At 41.3% G+C, this 16,847-nt stretch overlaps 1 protein-coding gene across 3 annotated transcripts in view; it reads left to right on the forward strand.

Annotated features, from left to right (window-relative positions):
* The window catches only part of LOC115373899 (F-actin-uncapping protein LRRC16A-like), a 91,487-nt gene that overhangs the window by 41,019 nt on the left and 33,621 nt on the right, over nt 1-16,847 (forward strand). For all 3 annotated transcript variants that reach the window (XM_030072529.1, XM_030072528.1, XM_030072530.1), the window contains exons 5-15: nt 961-1,082; nt 1,670-1,767; nt 2,243-2,313; nt 2,697-2,770; nt 2,974-3,049; nt 7,648-7,736; nt 8,189-8,283; nt 9,916-10,002; nt 11,849-11,952; nt 13,360-13,437; nt 14,860-14,936. In XM_030072529.1, the coding sequence (XP_029928389.1) occupies nt 961-1,082; nt 1,670-1,767; nt 2,243-2,313; nt 2,697-2,770; nt 2,974-3,049; nt 7,648-7,736; nt 8,189-8,283; nt 9,916-10,002; nt 11,849-11,952; nt 13,360-13,437; nt 14,860-14,936 (971 nt within the window). The remainder of the gene's footprint in view (nt 1-960; nt 1,083-1,669; nt 1,768-2,242; nt 2,314-2,696; nt 2,771-2,973; nt 3,050-7,647; nt 7,737-8,188; nt 8,284-9,915; nt 10,003-11,848; nt 11,953-13,359; nt 13,438-14,859; nt 14,937-16,847) is intronic.

Raw genomic sequence — 16,847 nt, forward strand, 5'->3', positions numbered from 1 at the left:
AGATGTCAATCCTCTTAATATCAGCTGCAGCCATACAGAAGACTGATGATCTCCCATGTTTAATAAGTACCAGCTGAAATTATGGTAATTTTGGCCTATACAGAGGCATGCAGCACTGTGAAGTCTTCATTTCCATAGCTGCAGTGAATGGTTAAATCATACGCTGGCCTTATTAGCCTGGTAGTGAGGAATAGGTGATATATGTCATTAAATCGTTCTTTGAAGTTAAGTGTGAAGCCGTGAGATCGGTGATGGATGGATGGACAGACAAGATATTTTTACAGTGTCTGCTTAAACGCCTCAGTGGATATGTTGAAAGATGAGTATGCGTAGAAATGTAAAATGTGTTATGGATAGATAAGAGGATATATATGAAATACCTTTCTATTGCATAATCTCAGTGTCCATAAACTACATTTAGAGCTTCTTCTCTTAAAACTAGTTTGAATGGAGGAATAGAAGGGAATAGCAATTATCTATTGCATTTTTAAAAACCCACAGTTCCAGAGTCCGTCACACAAAACTAGAAATAAAGTAAAATAAGACAAAGAATAAGAGATAAAACAGTTAAAATATACAGTAGAAATATATATATATATAAAAAAACAATTTAAGATAGTGAAACAAGTGAACCAGTTGAAACCTAAAAAAAAATGTGGAACAATTTAAAACAGTTACCAGTTACAAATTACAACAGCACAGTTAAAAACGAGAATAAAACCTCGTAAAAGGGCCAACCTATAAAAATGTGTCTCCAGGCGTTTCTTAAAACAGCTGATGGGTTTGGCAGATCTGACAGATTGGGGGAGACTCTTCCAACAATGCAGGGCTAAAACTTCAAAATGCAGCGTGAAACCAAACACTGTTAAAAGTGTCCTTTTCTTTCATTAGTCACTAAATTAGTACAGTTATATGGATGGCGGTTTGGGTTAATAGAGAACTTCCCCTCTGTCCTTTCAGCTCTCTGTAGAGTACGAGCGCGGTTCCTTCTCTCTGAAGCTGCTCTCCACAGAGGAGGTCAATGAGGTGGTCGCTCACATAGGAAACTGTCTGCTCAGGATATGTCCTGGACTACCACCTGGGTGAGTCACCGTGTGTGGCATCTGCATTTATCATCATCTACAAACACTGGGAATATAATATCCAGCCTGTGATATTGCTGTTCTGGTTAATCTGGCCTTAGTGTGAGCGTGCATGCGTTCTGATTTTGAAATTTATATGCATATCCTAAATTACGTCTGAAGATATGAAACTGCCTTTTCGTAGGTCTCTGTGAGAGTATGTATGGAGTATGGAGATGAATGCAGAAATGAGCCATGAACTAACAAAGCTTCAAATACACCAATGGCTGAGAAGCTTTTGTTTTTTTTTTCTGCTGTGCTCAATTCAGATGCTACTTCAGTTTCGTTTTTTTTTTTTTTTTAGCATTTGGTCGTTATGTTTGGCTTGGCTCGGTTTTATGTTCAGTGTATTAGATGCACTGCAGGAGTGTAATACGGTTTCATTTCGTTTCATTTGGAGAATCAGCACCCCTGTGAGTCAGCAGGTACTAATTGATGTCTTAGTTGTTTGCTGAAAACAGAGACAGAAATGCGCACCAGCCTCATCATTTAAGAGCAGTGACGGCGTGTGCGTTGTTGATTATATTGTATCTGTTTTCTCCTCTCAGAAAGGTGATGAAGAAGCTATGCATGGACCCCCCAGACAGACTGAGCTCTCTGCAGACGCTATGGGAGAACAACAAGCCTGCTGAACCTGGACCCTGTGGTAGGGAACTGTCCTTCTACTCTGTTGACTCTCTGTATTTTTAACAGAAGTACGATCACAGCCACTTTGTTTTTTTGCATGTCAGGGACTTCCGTTCATTCGCTAGCTAACTCACTTTTCACCACAGCAACGAACACAACAACTGATTGATTTTTGGAAGTTCTCCTACGACATCGTCAGCTAGTCAAACTAGTTAGCAGCACAAAAGAGTGGCACAAAAAAATGGAAGTTCTACCCGCTGTTTACTTCTTCATTCCAAATGAAGGTGGATGCACTTGAATGTACTGGTAGCACTTAGTGAATTAAAGTGATTCTGATTCTAATATTGATCTGATTCTCTATCAAATTACAGGCCTTTTTTTGAACTGTAATTTTAGAGCAGAGAGAGGCACAGATAGATGGCCACACATACAAATTACTCTGAAGTTGTTGAACTTTCCTCTCTCTTTCTCTCTCTCCCTCTGTCTGTATCTAGGTGGGTTTTCTCAGATGTACAGATGTGTGTGTGACTGGCTGGGCCTGCCTTACAGAGAGGAAGTGCAGTGGGTCAGTACTGTTTACAACGTTTCTCTGGTGGAGTCTCACAGCGCTGAAGGGCATGTGGTGCAGGTCACAGAGTGCTGCCACTGGTTAAGCTACATGTTTAATGCTGTTTACTGAAGGACGCTGGGGAATAAGAATGCACAATAACTTTTAATGAATAAATAATAATAATAATAATGTTCTTCCTCAAGCTCTTGCTTCTCTTTGTCCACAGTTTAATGATTCCCATCATATATTACCCCAGCTGTGTGTCTATATGTTCTAATGATTGATAATTGATTCTTTGGTTGGTTCCTTGTATTTGCCCCCTAGTGTAAGCTGATGCATTTTTGTCACAAACCTGAAAGTGTTTTCTTAACACTCCAGCTGTGATTGTTTTCTCCCAGGACGTGGACACCATCTATCTGACACAAGACAGCCGAGAACTCAACCTGCAGGATTTCAGCCATCTGGAGAACAGGTGAGTGCTGGTTCCTGAACTGAAACAACGTTAAAGCTGGAGAAGAAGTTTTTTGCCAATGCAGTTTTTTTTTTTTTTTTTTTTTTTTTTTTTTAACATATTTTGGCCAGGAGCAATTGTGTATGTTATTTATCTCCAAAAAGTACTGTAACTCTTTAAAGAACAGGGGAAAATATCTGTTGTCCATGTGTGCTCCTCTTTAGGGATTTGGTGGCCATCATTGCAGTCCTGGAGTTCAACCAGTGGTTCACCAAGCTCTCCACCAAGGACTACAAACTGGTCAGTTCCCATTTTGTAGAAATCACCCAACTAACTCATTATCTATCTGCCCACTTTTATGCCTACCTCTAACTGGCAATCAAAACCATATGAAACAAGTATGTGTGTCTACTCCAAGGGCTTTAAATAGTTTGTTTCAACTCTTAAATTACCCAATGCAAGGGTTCCTTTATCCACTTATCCTGTATAATAGTGTGGTGAGTCTGCTCCCAGATAGTGGTGAGATAATCCAGACTTAATCCTATCTCAAAGTTAAGCAGTGGGAAGAGCCATTTCAGGAAACTACTGTTTGTTCTCACCCCTTCCACCTGCCTGCCTCTCCTCTCTTCCTCATCACCGTCATAAAGATAAAATAATTCTCACTCCCGCGATGCACTGTAATGCTCTGCTGCTCTTTCAAGGGCCTTCTGCAGTGGTTACCGCTCTATCTGTTAATCCTCCAGCTAATCTGTCGCTCAGTTTCCCCCCACATGGCGACATCTGGGTTGAGACAGGGGCTTGGATCAGGTTGCGTTTGGCTGTCAAATATGACATCTTAGACCACTGGTCTGATTTAGATGAAGACATTATTAAGCTTGGCCAATATCCAAACTATAGAGTAGTGCTTTAGTGACCCATCATTTAAAAGATATATATATTTTTTTTCATTATTATATATTATTTTTAGATTTTTGTGATTATTATGTAATATTTTCTGCACATGAATCAAAACTATAACTTGTGTAATCAAAATGACCTATGTACTTTCGTACTGTTACTCTGTGCATAAGTGTTATTTCGTATCATTGAATATCGACCCAAGCCAAGGGATACCACAGTTCAGGGCTGTGTCCTGTTGTTTAAAATAAACTTTGGAAGGCCATAACTGCTACACCATTAGTCTGATTTGGATTAAACTCTTAGAGAAGGTGCAACTTGTTTCTAATTGGCACCTGCATCATTAATAGATAGATGGATAGAAGCTTTATTTGTACCTGTGGGGAAATTGGTGTGCAGCATAATCACAAAGGCATTTCATTACAACATCAGAGAGTCTCCAATAGACAGTAATCAATACTCATGCACACGTCCACTTCACTTGGTTATGTCTGTGTTACCTCTGTTTTTGCTGTGTCTGCCTATAACACATATGCATCTGTCCCCTTCGCTTTTTGTCTTTGTCATCCTGTGCTCCTGTCTCTGCATTTATGTCTGCATGTACATCTCTCCCTCTACCTTTGCCTCTATATGTATGTCAGCCTGTACACTACTGTCTTTCCCTTTGTTTCCTCCGTCTTCCTCTCCTGTCCGTTGACAGAGGATCAGTCCAATGTTCCTGTGTGATAAGACTGTTAATCCAAACGAGACAAAAGGGGCTCAATGACTCAGGCTGTTGCCCCCCTGCAGCACTCCATTACTAACTCTGTGTCTTAGGGCTTCACTCAGTCTCACCAATTACCACACACAACTTCCTCAGTCCAAACAATTATCACACATCCCGTCACAGCCAATTGCTAGTATCCCAAATTTTTAAATTACCTCCCTCAGCATGCATGTGCACACATAGCCGCACACACATACAGGCACATCTTGTGTCCATCCAGCATGTATCCTTGTTATCCCAGATTAGTTTTGGTGCATTATAATAGAGCCCAAGGCTTTTGTGTTGGTAATTAGATGTGTGTGCGAGTGTGTGTGCACGTGCATGTCTCTGTGTGTGTGTGTGTATGTGAATGATCTGTAGTGTGTAGCTTTGCTTTGTTTTGGGTCCAGGTTGCTATAGATACCACCTTTTGTGTTTTGGACAGTATGTGTGTGTTGAGGTTTGACTGAATGGAATCTAATGCTCGCACTTGCCTCGTAAAGAGATAGGACTTTTCCGTGTGTGTGTGTGTGTGTGTGTGTGTGTGTGTGTGTGTGTGTGTGTGTGTGTGCGTGTGTGATTGCACACTTATCTGGTGATAGGGTAACAAGATATTTCCTTTGGGTATTTTTGAGGAAATTTCTGTCCATTGTCTAATGTTTTTTTTTTTTGGTGGCAGTGAAGAAACTAGAGAGACATGAGGACAGCTGAGATGGGCTTTTTGCATTTTTGTTTTTCAATGAGATTTTGATCCCCAAATCATGGACACAATGTGAGAGGGAAATTGGAGGAAGTCAGATATGTAGAGGTTAATAGGAGGAATAAGGATGGGGGAGAGAGATGTTATTGCAGCAATGGTGTATAAAGAGAAAGAAAAGAATGAGCTACAGAGACAGATGGAAATAAAAGAAGAATTGCAAGAGAAAGGTTGGTGTGGAGGTCAGCGGATGGAGTGAGAGAGAGTCATGACAGAGTAAGTGAATGAGTCAGAGAGCGGCAGTCTAGAGAGGTACAGCTGAGAGAGATGAGATGGACCGAAGAGGAACTGTGCATTCCCACCACAAGCAGCATGGGAACCCGGCCTCTGAACATTCTTTATCCATTTTTTCCACAACCACAGATAAAGTCAGTGGATGTGAACCACCGCTACCGCACTTTGGTGTCTGTCGGCAAACAAAAGTTCAACTCAAGGGTAACCTTGCCCTGTTCTGCCTATTGCTGCAACACAACTAGAGCTACAACGAACAACCTGCTGGCGCAAAGCAGTTGCTTTATGAATAACGAGTGAAAAAGATGAGGTCAGTGAGGCTGTGAAAAACAGTGGATAAAAAAGAAAGAGAGCACAGCGGGTAACCATAACTACACAAGACAAGCCAGGGCTTAAATTACAGCCTAACCGTCTTTATCTGACGGATAAGAAATCACTGAAGGCACTGGGGTGGAGAACACATACACACACGGAGCCGGCGTCGAGGGCGAGGGATTATGATGCTCATCTTCAGTTCAGTCAGGCTGTTTGTCTTGTGGTCTAATCAAGATGCTGAGCTGAAGATGAGAACAGAGGCAAGGAGAGGACAGCGGAGAGAGGAGAGGAGAGGCCTTGTGCGGTGCAGCATGTGTGTGGGCGCACACTCGTGTATGAAGACACATTATTTCAGCATGACACGGGGTCGTAGTAGCACACCGAGACAAAGCTGGTGGCTAATAAACGGTTAAATGGTACAATACTCACACTGACCGTGTCACCATGCTGTGATCAACACTATTATTGTGGCTCTTATGGAATATACAGTCTTCTTTGTACTCTCCCTCTCTCTCCTCTCTCTCTCTCTCTCTCTCTCTCTCTCTCTCTCTCTCTCTCTCTCTCTGTCTCGCTCCATCTCTCCCCCATCAGTGGAATGCAAGGACCCAGCACCTCCTCCCTCTCCCTCTTTTTCTCCATTTCACCCCTCACTACTCCCATAACTCCGTTTTCTCTCTATTTAGTGTCATCCATCGCTGCCTCTCATTCTTCTCTGTCATTCTCTCTGCTTCTTCAGTAAACACGTGAACAACAGTCTTCTCTGTCCCGCTCGGCCATTTCCCTTTCTGCTTATCTTTGCCCCCCTCCATGGATGTTCCTCTTTTTCTACACACTCCCCCCTCGCCTTTTTTCACCCCTCCTCTTTTTCTCTCTCTCTCTCTCTCCCTTGCTGTAAGACAACAGTGCGGGACAATGTCACCAGTGTTTCGCTGCACCGAGGCTGCTGGCAGAGAGAAACAGGCGCTTACAGCCGGAATGTCAATTACTCAAAAAAAAAACAAAAAAACAAAAAACGACAAGACAACAATCCAGTGAAGTGCTGTTATTGTGATGGCAAATGTTTGCATATAATGAGAGATTTACTCTGGCACTGTAAGGCAAACAGAACGTGTGTTTGCAAAAGTTAAGTGTGCTTAAATGCATGACGTATTCACTTACAGTCAGTGAGACAAGGCGAGGCACACGGTGAACTGGGTCAGTGAATGTGGAGGTAGCTTATGAATGCCTCAAACTGTTGAATTTTTCATCTTTGCGAAATTTGAGTGGTTTTACTCCCCTGGCTCTGTTTCCTGCAGTGTTGGGACTAGCTAGACAACTTTCCCTCTCCTTCTCAAGTACACTCCTTGTCACGCGTAAGTGGACTTTAAGAGAAAGAGGCAGAATTCACTTAAACAGTCTCCAAACGTGAATCCCTGAATGTGGTTTTGATTTGCGTAACAGCGACCCAAATTGGTTTCCTTGTGTTTCTCGTCATGTACAGTAAGGCTTCAGGGAAAAGAAATCACCCTAAAACTGAATTTATATGTGTTATTCTTATGACCTTGCATGTTTCAGTCAAAATTTGTGAGCTTGAACAGTGTTCCTCCAAAGTTAAAGGTGCTTGTTTATCCTTGGAGCTGGTTTTACTGTAGCATTCCAGCATTTATTTACTTATTACTGACTTATTCTGTGTTTTGGATGAAAAAGGTCTGAGGCGCTCACTGGATCAGCAGGCTAAAATGTTTACCATGCACTTATGATGTGAATGTGAAACTGGCAAATATCATAGGTCATATTTCATCTTCTGTTCTTTCCTCTTGCTCCCACCTTTCCTGTCACCCTTCATGGTAAACTACAGAATAAAGCAGAAATAACTACATTTAAAACATTTATTTTCCTGACTTTTAAAAAGTACTGCCTTCAAAATGATGAATGACAAAAGTACCCTTGTAGTGAGTGTGTGTTTGTGTCTAGTCTGCAGATGTGTGTGAGCAGATCCTCCGCGTGGTGTCCCGCTCCAGTCGGCTGGAGGAGATCGTTCTGGACAACGCTGGACTCAAAACGTGAGATTATGCAAATATAAAGTTCAAAAGTTGAAATATACTTGAGAGACACCTCTGTAGGGAATTAATGATTTAGCCTATCAAACTAATGAACCGAATTTCCAAACAAGTATCCCGTTAATTAGCACCAAAAACAACTTCAAAGTATCTGTGCCCGGATTAAAAGTCATTCACATTCTTCATTTGCTGATGTGCACGCTGCTTTTGAGCTACAGCGCATTATAAAAGTTTATATGCACTGCTGTCAGTAGAGCTAATGGGTAGTTTTCTATACCCAAACCTGACTCTGAGTGGATGCTGAAGCATTTGTGTTAATGGAGAGTTTGACTTTGGTATCAGTGTTATAACTGTTATCTAAAAAATGGCTATCACCAAGAAAGCAGTGTTACAGAACAACCACTATCGTTTCATAGCTTTATAGTAACTTCTGTGTGTTTGACTCTGTTTTCCAGTGACTTTGCCCAGAAGCTCGCTGCTGCCCTGGCCCATAACCCAAGCTCAGGACTCACCACCATCAATCTTGCCAACAACCCACTGGAGGACAGAGGTGTGATATCTGCATCTTGTTCTGCTTTACTCCCCTCTGCATTGCTCTGATCCACCCAAATGCACGCACCTCGATTCTGTTCTGCTTTGTCACAGTCTACACCGCTCTGTTCTGCTCTATTTCGTCCTGCTATGTCTCCTTTATATTGCTCTGCTGTGGTATATTTGGTCTTCCCTCTGTAGCACAGGTACAGCATTGTATCAGCAGCTTTAAATGATAATACAGTGTAGATGAACATTTTTTTAGGGTTAGCATGTGTATTCTCCTGTGGATTTATGAGCAAGATGCCTCAGGTATCCACAGTGATTTCAAGCCAAGTATGTGAGTGTAGCCTTTAATCATAGTTACAGTCTCAAAGGGCTTCACAACACCTCACTTTATAAGTAATAATAATAATAAAAAAGTCACCTCTCAAACTCTAAGATTTAGAAAACGTCTTGGAAATGGCTTTCATGAAAAAATGGAAGATACCTTGGGATATCACTGCTACCACTTACAAAATATAAAAAGGGGTTTTGCTTTGGTGTATTTCTTAATAAGAGTTAAAAAAAAAAAAGAAAAAGTCAGACATCATCACAACATCAGAGGTGAATAAAGTTTACAGCAGCTACTGCTGGAGGTTGAGCAAGACCTCAAGTTGAGACATGTATGTATGTGATTATAGCAAATACATTCAACAGTCAGGTCTCAGATGCCAAGTGTCACATGCACAACACCAGTATTCATTCTAACCTGTCAGATGTCACCGATATGCCGTGCATGCATACAGAGTAACATGGTAACATACTGTACACAGTTTGGGTATCCTGTTATGGTGCACTGTATACAAGCAGTTGCATATTTCATCACTTCCTCCCCATGGCCTCTCAATCTATCCAGGACACATAAATTAGAAATACATTCCACCAAATATTCAGGCCCCCACATGTACATCTAGAACAAATGTCTGGAGCTCACCCATCCCCGCCTCATTTGTTCTCATTTAAAATTTACCAGAGGGCTTTGTTATCGTTGAATGTGCTTTCTCATTTCTACCTTTTTTTACAAGTTGGTCCCTTGTCATTTTCCTGTGATATGAATTTCCGCCCCAGACTGCATCTTTCTCTTCTAATGGATTGTCATTTTGTGTTTATTGTTCACATGGAGGGGCCTCAAGTGTTTCTGGAAAAATACACGTTAAGCACATCAAAAACCTTCAAATCACATTATTTGAGGCAATGACACTGTGTTACTTTATAAAGTGTCACTTTTTCTGATAAGGCTCTGTACTCTGACTTAATACAGTTTCAAAACGGGAACAAAATGAGCCTTTTTTTCATTGTAGTAACAGAGGCGGAAGCAATTCAGCGCCCCTGGTGGGGTGATGACCCACATAGTGGAAGAGTTAAGCTGAGAAGCTACACCAGCTGCATTTTGAAATAAGCTGCAAAATGGGTTAGTATGAAAAAGCGAGCGAGCAGGCGTGTGTTTATAAAACTGTGTGAGGGGCCACGCACCCTCTGAGCCCTGATAGATGCACTCGCTGTGATCGGACCCGGCTGAGCTCATTCAGCAGACCCATGACATGTTGACGGTGTGAAAGAGAACTGAAAAGGTGAAAATCATTGTCTGCTTTTTTCTCTCTGTGTTCAGGTATCTCCTCGCTGGGTGCTCAGTTTGCCAAACTTCGCATGGGGCTCAAGCATTTAAACTTCTCCAAAACCTCACTAACGCCCAAAGGTATATGTATCTCTCTCTCTCTGTATATGTATACAGTTGCTTATAATGGGAGAGTCATGATTTTTGATGGTATGGTTGAATGGATGGATGGAGCAATTTATATATATATATATATATATATATATATACACACACACACACATCTATCTATCTCTTTCTCTCTGGATACATATATCTATCTATATATAGATATATATAAACATATACATATAGATAGATATATAGATATAGATATATATGGCTTTGTATCTTTATGGTCCAATCATCTAAATGTTTCCCTGGCGACAGAATACTCAGAGAAAGCTTGTTTTGTGTTTTTTATTTGCCTGAATGCTGCTCTACATCACTCCACTCAATTTTCCCATCAGCAGCTTCTTGGCTTGATGAAAAATCCTTCAGCGGTAATGGCCTCTAATGAAACACAATGAATGTGTTTGTCTGTCCCTCCAGGATTGCAATATTGCTCTGATTATGGCAGCCAATAGAGGCTTCCCAAAAAAAAAAAAAACAGGCCGTATACTGGTTTCTGTTGTAATTTCTTATTTAAATGTGCCTGCTGTAAAGAATTGCAGGTAAAAATTTCTTCTTGTACCTCATCCAAGAGTAAACTCTCCAGCACCAGGGTCTGTCTGCTGGGACTCACTCTAAACATGTTCCCCTTTCAGGCAATCAATAAGGAGCTATCATATTCCTCAGTGGTGGGTTAGTGAGGGGGTCATGCTGCGTGGACCTAGCTGAAGGCCTAATTCATAATCCAAATGCAAACAAAACGGTACTACTCACTGCTCAAATGCCAAGCTTTGCAATAGCAGAGGATCGCTGACATTGTTTTTTCTAGAGATTGTAATTCCCCAGATCAAATGACTTCCAACAGCTTAATCAGTGATATTTCATTGTAAAGATATAGAAAAAAGATATAGCATTTCAGTGAGTGTTAAGATGAAGTGGTGAACAGAAAGTGTGAGAGTTTTTTTTCTCTCAGTCGCTGCCTCTTTTTCTTTGTTTCTCCATCTTTCTCTGTCACTGTATTTGTCAGCTTCTCTTCTTCTCCTCCTATCTGTCCGTCTGTTCCTCCATATCCTGTTTTTTCTTTCTGCTCTCCCTCTCCCCTCTCTCCCTCGTAGCTCGTGTATCACTTGACGGACAGCCCTGTCATTTAAATCTCGTCTTGTCTGTCTGCTTTGCCTTCAGTCGTATATCTTGATACACTGACAGACAGTCCGGACTTTCTGAGGGTGAGAGGTCACTGTGTCAGTCCTGATAGATGGATCATGGGTCAGTCACTTGCAGAGCCCTTGAGTTAATCTAATGCTTGCTGTTTATCAGTGTGAACAGAAGTATTGGCTTCAATTAGCTATACCGCACACACACTCTCTCCCTGACCACTGTCACTGCACTGGTAGCACTGATAACTGGGAATAGAGCACAGTAAGATAGTGCAGAAGTGAATAGTCAGCAGTAGGCTGTGTGTCTGACACACCAGATGCATAGCAAAGCATTGGAAGTAGTTCATGATGCATGTCAGTGCTCACACAAAAAGAACAAAATCCAGCCAAAATATTTTTCTGCGTGGCTTTTTTTTTTTTTGCATATGTTCCCGTTAAAGCTTTACATTCACCAGAAGAATAGCGCACAACATGGTATTATATTCACAACACAAAAAGATGCTCTGCAGCCGGAGATGTTTTTTCCTGTGTTCCCTCCCTCTTCATTCATTTCCTCTGCTATTTCCTTCAATATGCTGTCAGAACATGAAGTGGAGGGTTTGAATGTTATCATACTAACACTGTGTGTGTGTGTGTGTGTGTGTGTGTGTGTGTGTGTGTGTGTTGGGTGGGGGCTTTAGGGGTGAACAGCCTTTGCCAGTCACTGAGTGCCAACCCGTCCATCCCCAGCAGCCTGGTCCATCTGGACCTCTCAGGGAATGTCCTCCGAGGAGACGACATGCAGGTACACAGATACACACACACATACACACATTTGTGGACAGTCCTCCATGTATGAGTGTAAGCGCATGTAAAGGCAAAAACACAAGAGGCAGATGCAAACTCTCATGAACGGTGTGTGTAGTTTAATGGAACAAGGCACTGACACTGCCATGGTTCCACCAGCACTAAAAACATATGATGGACAGCATGAATGGATAAAAGCACTTACCAAATAGCATGTGCTACTAGATGCAAGTACACTCATGCACATGCATATGCACATAAACATGAATGCACTCTTATACACAAACTGCATGTGAGTCCTGGCACAGACGCAGAGATCCTCCCTCCTTTCCCATCCAACACAAAGCTAGTGTCAATAAAACATCATCGATTGACACTGCTCAGTCCTCCAGGTATTCATGGGCTAGTTCATTGGTTTTTTGTTGTTTTTTTTTCATTTTTCAGATGGCATATCGCTCTGTAGGATAGCATTAACTTTGGGGATCCAGTGCTCTGTCCCATACAGTATTATGGGGGTTTTGCAGAAACTTTGCTTCACCACAAAGAGAAATTTCCTGTCTTTGGTTATGTAGCATCTGTTTATTAAGACTGAGAACTAGTTGAATAATTCTCTGTTTATATCATTTATTTATTTATTGTTATTGTTGTTGCTTTTAACATTGAAGTACTTTTACTTTACAATCCTTTTGCTCCTAGTTTGCTGACCAGTCCATGCACCTCACAAAGAGTTGTGCCTGTGTTTGATTCAACAACAGCACACTGTTCTGTGCTATTATTGTTGTGAAACATGTTGAAGTCCTCCATAATACAACACATTTAGGTGACAAAATGTGAGTTGCCTTCACCCTTCTCCTGCAGGTAGATCACAATCCAGCCTAGCAGTTAAACTGGCCTTCACCATTGTGATACAAATATATAGTATTAGTAGCTGGGCAAGAAAAAGTGACACCGAGGTTACTGTCATCTGTCACACTGTGAAATGGCCTCAGTGCTGCAGGAACATAAAGTGAAAATGGTTTAATTTACAACCTGCAGGAAAGCATTCACACCTGTCACAGTATCTCGCTGGGTTTTTTGGGGGGAAAAAAAAGTCTGTCATGAACTGAATTCTCCCTGACTGTGTGAAACTGCCACTGTGCTTTCACATTAAATAACATGTTAAAGGTCATTTTCAGTTTCATTTCAGCTTTAAAATAGCATTTCATCACATAGGCATGGCAGGCTTTAGTATGAACATTGACATTAGATTCCACAGCAGCATATTATATCAACACACAAAACTGCAGGATTGCTTTTGGAAGAATGGCGTCACACCTCTTTAAGTTGGTCATGGTCTCACCTTTCCCCTTGCAACAGTGTGTGCCGGTAAACTGTGTGTTAATGTGTGTTATTGTTTTGCATTTAGCATTTCTACCACTTCCTGGGTCAGCCCAACAGCCTGGCAACCCTCGACCTCTCCAACACCGACTGCTCATTGGACCAGGTGAGTCAGACGGCATGCTGACATCACATCCTGTCTTGCGCTCCTATGCAAATAATCGCCGTTGTTAAATACGGAAAGAGAACTCTAATAATCAATCAGTAATTAATAGCCAAAGCATCGCCTGAAAGATCAGAGAATCATCAATCACACACATTTTCACTAAACAAATAACATGCAATTACAGCTGTAAGTTTTTATGTTGCGCCATAAGACAGATCGCTGCCCATTGATATCTGTGTTGCAGTGCATTTAATCAATTCCATACAGCCACTCAGTCCCTGTTGCTGTCCACTGCCGGTGAAGGGGTCTGAATACTGTATGTGATGTATCGACGTGCATCTGAGAGCCAAATACAGCTCATTGACTGGGCTGAGATGTAGCCAGCTGTCAGCCTGTCACTGAGGATATTGATTGGCTCGTAACTCATATTCTCCGCTCACACACATGCTCACACACATAAATGCTGTGCATTGACACGGTTACTGTACAACGAAGAACTCAAATGCAGCACATGCACCAAATCATTTTCCCCCCCATAATAATAACATTTTTAAAGCACCACATTCCATGCAATAGAGGAAACTAACAAGTCAAAACATACTGGAGACGGCTGATGGGTCTAGATTTCAAATAGCAGTGACATAAATCAATTCGTATCCTTCAGCAAAACTATGACTATGTAATATATCAAAATCAAAAACAAACTTGCATGACCTTTCCATAAATTAGTTTAGAGTTTTCAAAAATTCCTCCTTCTCCTCCCAGAATTGAATTTCAAATTGAATAACATTTGTATTTGATGTAACTCCAGTGATTTAGGTACTTTTATGCACATGATGTGAGAGTTTCCTACAGTCATTATTTTCTGGGCAGATGCTTATAAATCTTCGTCAGAACTGTTGGGCATACCTTGAGTCTGTTCACCACAGTTAATGCATCATCAATTTATCTCTGAACCTGAATTTAACTCATAGGCTGCTGTAAACAAAAACAAAAAAAAAAACAAAAAAAAAACAAACAGGGACTGGCATCATTCTGTGGGCGATAGTTTGGTTTTGGATGAACCAGGTTAGCCAGTATGAGGCCCGGACTGCAGCACTTGATGTAACCAGAACTCCTTTGAATTAAAATCTCTGTAGGTGTCTCTTAAAACCAAAATCTTGCGAAAGTTCCCTTTTTTAAATTTTTTTTTGAGTAAATCATGCTGTTACTATTTTTGATGTATATTTCTCCCTCTCTCTGCAAGGACGTTACAACTTTTCCTTGACTGAAGCTCCACACAAATGCTGTATTTTTAACCTCACTTGAGTTCATTTCTACTTGAGTGAAACACCTCAGGGCTGTGCACGTCTTCTAACACACATGCACATACACTTACACAGCGCCGCAGTGTTAATACAGTGTACCGTGTCTGTGCTCCAGGTCTGCTCTGCTCTGCTGCGAGGCTCAGTCCAACACCTCTCTGTTCTCAATGTTTCAAAGAGCATCTTCCCTCACAGGTAAGAAAGATTCCCCACCTGGGTTTCACACACAGATGCGTTATGGGAAGCGAGGCAAACTCACTCACTTGTTGTTGTTGTAACCCTCGTTTGAACTTTGGGATCTTACTAAAGGAATTTAATCTTTTTTTCCCTTGTAACACAGTTGGTTTTGATACTGGACTAAAGGCTGCGCCTCGAGTTGATTCGAGTTCAACAGAGATGTAGTTTTCTGAGCTGCAGCAACTCTGGGATTAGTTAATAATTAAAAACTCAATTCTCAAATCAGTCTTACAAAGTGTTCCACAAACAATAATAAATCAAAGCTGAGACAGCAAACAATAAAAAAGCTAGATATAAAATGAAAACAGGGTTTCGTGCGGTCGGACTGCCAAATACAACAAGATTATGACTGATTGAAAAGCAACGGTGCAAAAACTGACATTGTTGGCTTAGCCTTGACAGAGGGGCCCAACTACACTTTGCCAGAGAGAATAAAGTTCTTAATTTTCAGCTTGAGCAAGAAAATGTCTCTACTTTACTGTAAACTAGTCCATGACCACAATCAAAACAATGCCGATCACTCACAAGGGCTCTTCTGTTTCTCATGATATCTGTGTAGATTATACTAGAGCCTGTCAAACCATAGAAAGACGCTGGAAAAAAGAACTTGTTGATACTGTGCTTCTTTTTCATTATGTAGATCTCTGTATATTCCACTTTTTGCCTGTTTAAGAAACTAAGGGCACTTGTAATGTATATTTTTCAATTTATGTATTCATTTTTTTTATTTTTTCCATTCGTTTTCAGTTGGTGTAAGCAGCTGCTGTAGTGAGCTTCACATATTTCCATATAAGGGACACAGTTCCTGTTGTCTACACACACACACACACACACACACACACACCACACACACACGGGTCACTACCCTTAGCAGGCTGGCTCAGAGCCCCATGCAGCCTCCTTCACAGTCTTGCTTCTCCGATGAAAGGACTCTGAACTCCCTGTTTTCACGCTGTGCATGTGCGTGCACACGCACACACACTCGCATATGCCTACATAGACATCCAGAGTCACACACTCAATACTTTTTTTGCCTAGTTCAGAATATGCAGTTAATGACTTCAGCGCTCCGGGTCAGTTGTTGAGACATTTCTGAGAACAGTCCTCTCCCTGTGCAGCACATTAAATATTTCTGAGCACCAGAGGGAGATTAAAGGCCAGCGCCAATTATTGAAGCCATACCACTTATTAACTACACTTTAGAAAACCTAGAGGAAAAATTAGAGGGGAAAAAAATTGCTTGCCCAGCACCCTCCCTTAAATTCCTGAATATCTGTTGCACTTGTTAATTAAAGCGATTGTGATTCCAATTATTAAATTCCAGCTGCCCACTTGAAACCCTCAGTTGGCAAAAGTAATAACACACACAGGTCAGAGTTAATTTTCAGTCAGTGAACCAAACTGCTGTCAGTGGAAAAGCCTGATAACATTGCATTTCCCGCTCAGCTCAGAGTATGTAAATGCCCGGATCTGTTCTAAATTTTTAGCGGAAGTTTGGGTCCATATTGGACTCTTTGACCAGGATGAACCTTTGTACACCTGGCCCCTTACATTGTGTTGTATCCCCTTGTTTTATTTGGAATTTTTTTTACCTGAGGAAGACATATTACTTCATCAGGTCAGTGCGGGTGTTTGGTGTCATACAGCAAATCATTTTATCGGCCAGCACTTCCGCCCAGTGGCATTTTACAGCCACTCTACATCTCCTGTGGAGAAGCAGCCCATCAGACAGTACAGCATTGAATAGGTTTTTATACAACAACTTGTATTAGCATTGCAAACATGTGCAAGTATAGAGTTAAAGATTAGATGACATCCCTAGTCTTCTATGACTCTTACTTGCATAGAAAGTTGCCTATAGTACAGGCC

Source organism: Myripristis murdjan, chromosome 16 (assembly GCF_902150065.1).
Source record: "Myripristis murdjan chromosome 16, fMyrMur1.1, whole genome shotgun sequence".
In the NCBI taxonomy this organism is placed as follows: Eukaryota; Metazoa; Chordata; class Actinopteri; order Holocentriformes; family Holocentridae; genus Myripristis; species Myripristis murdjan.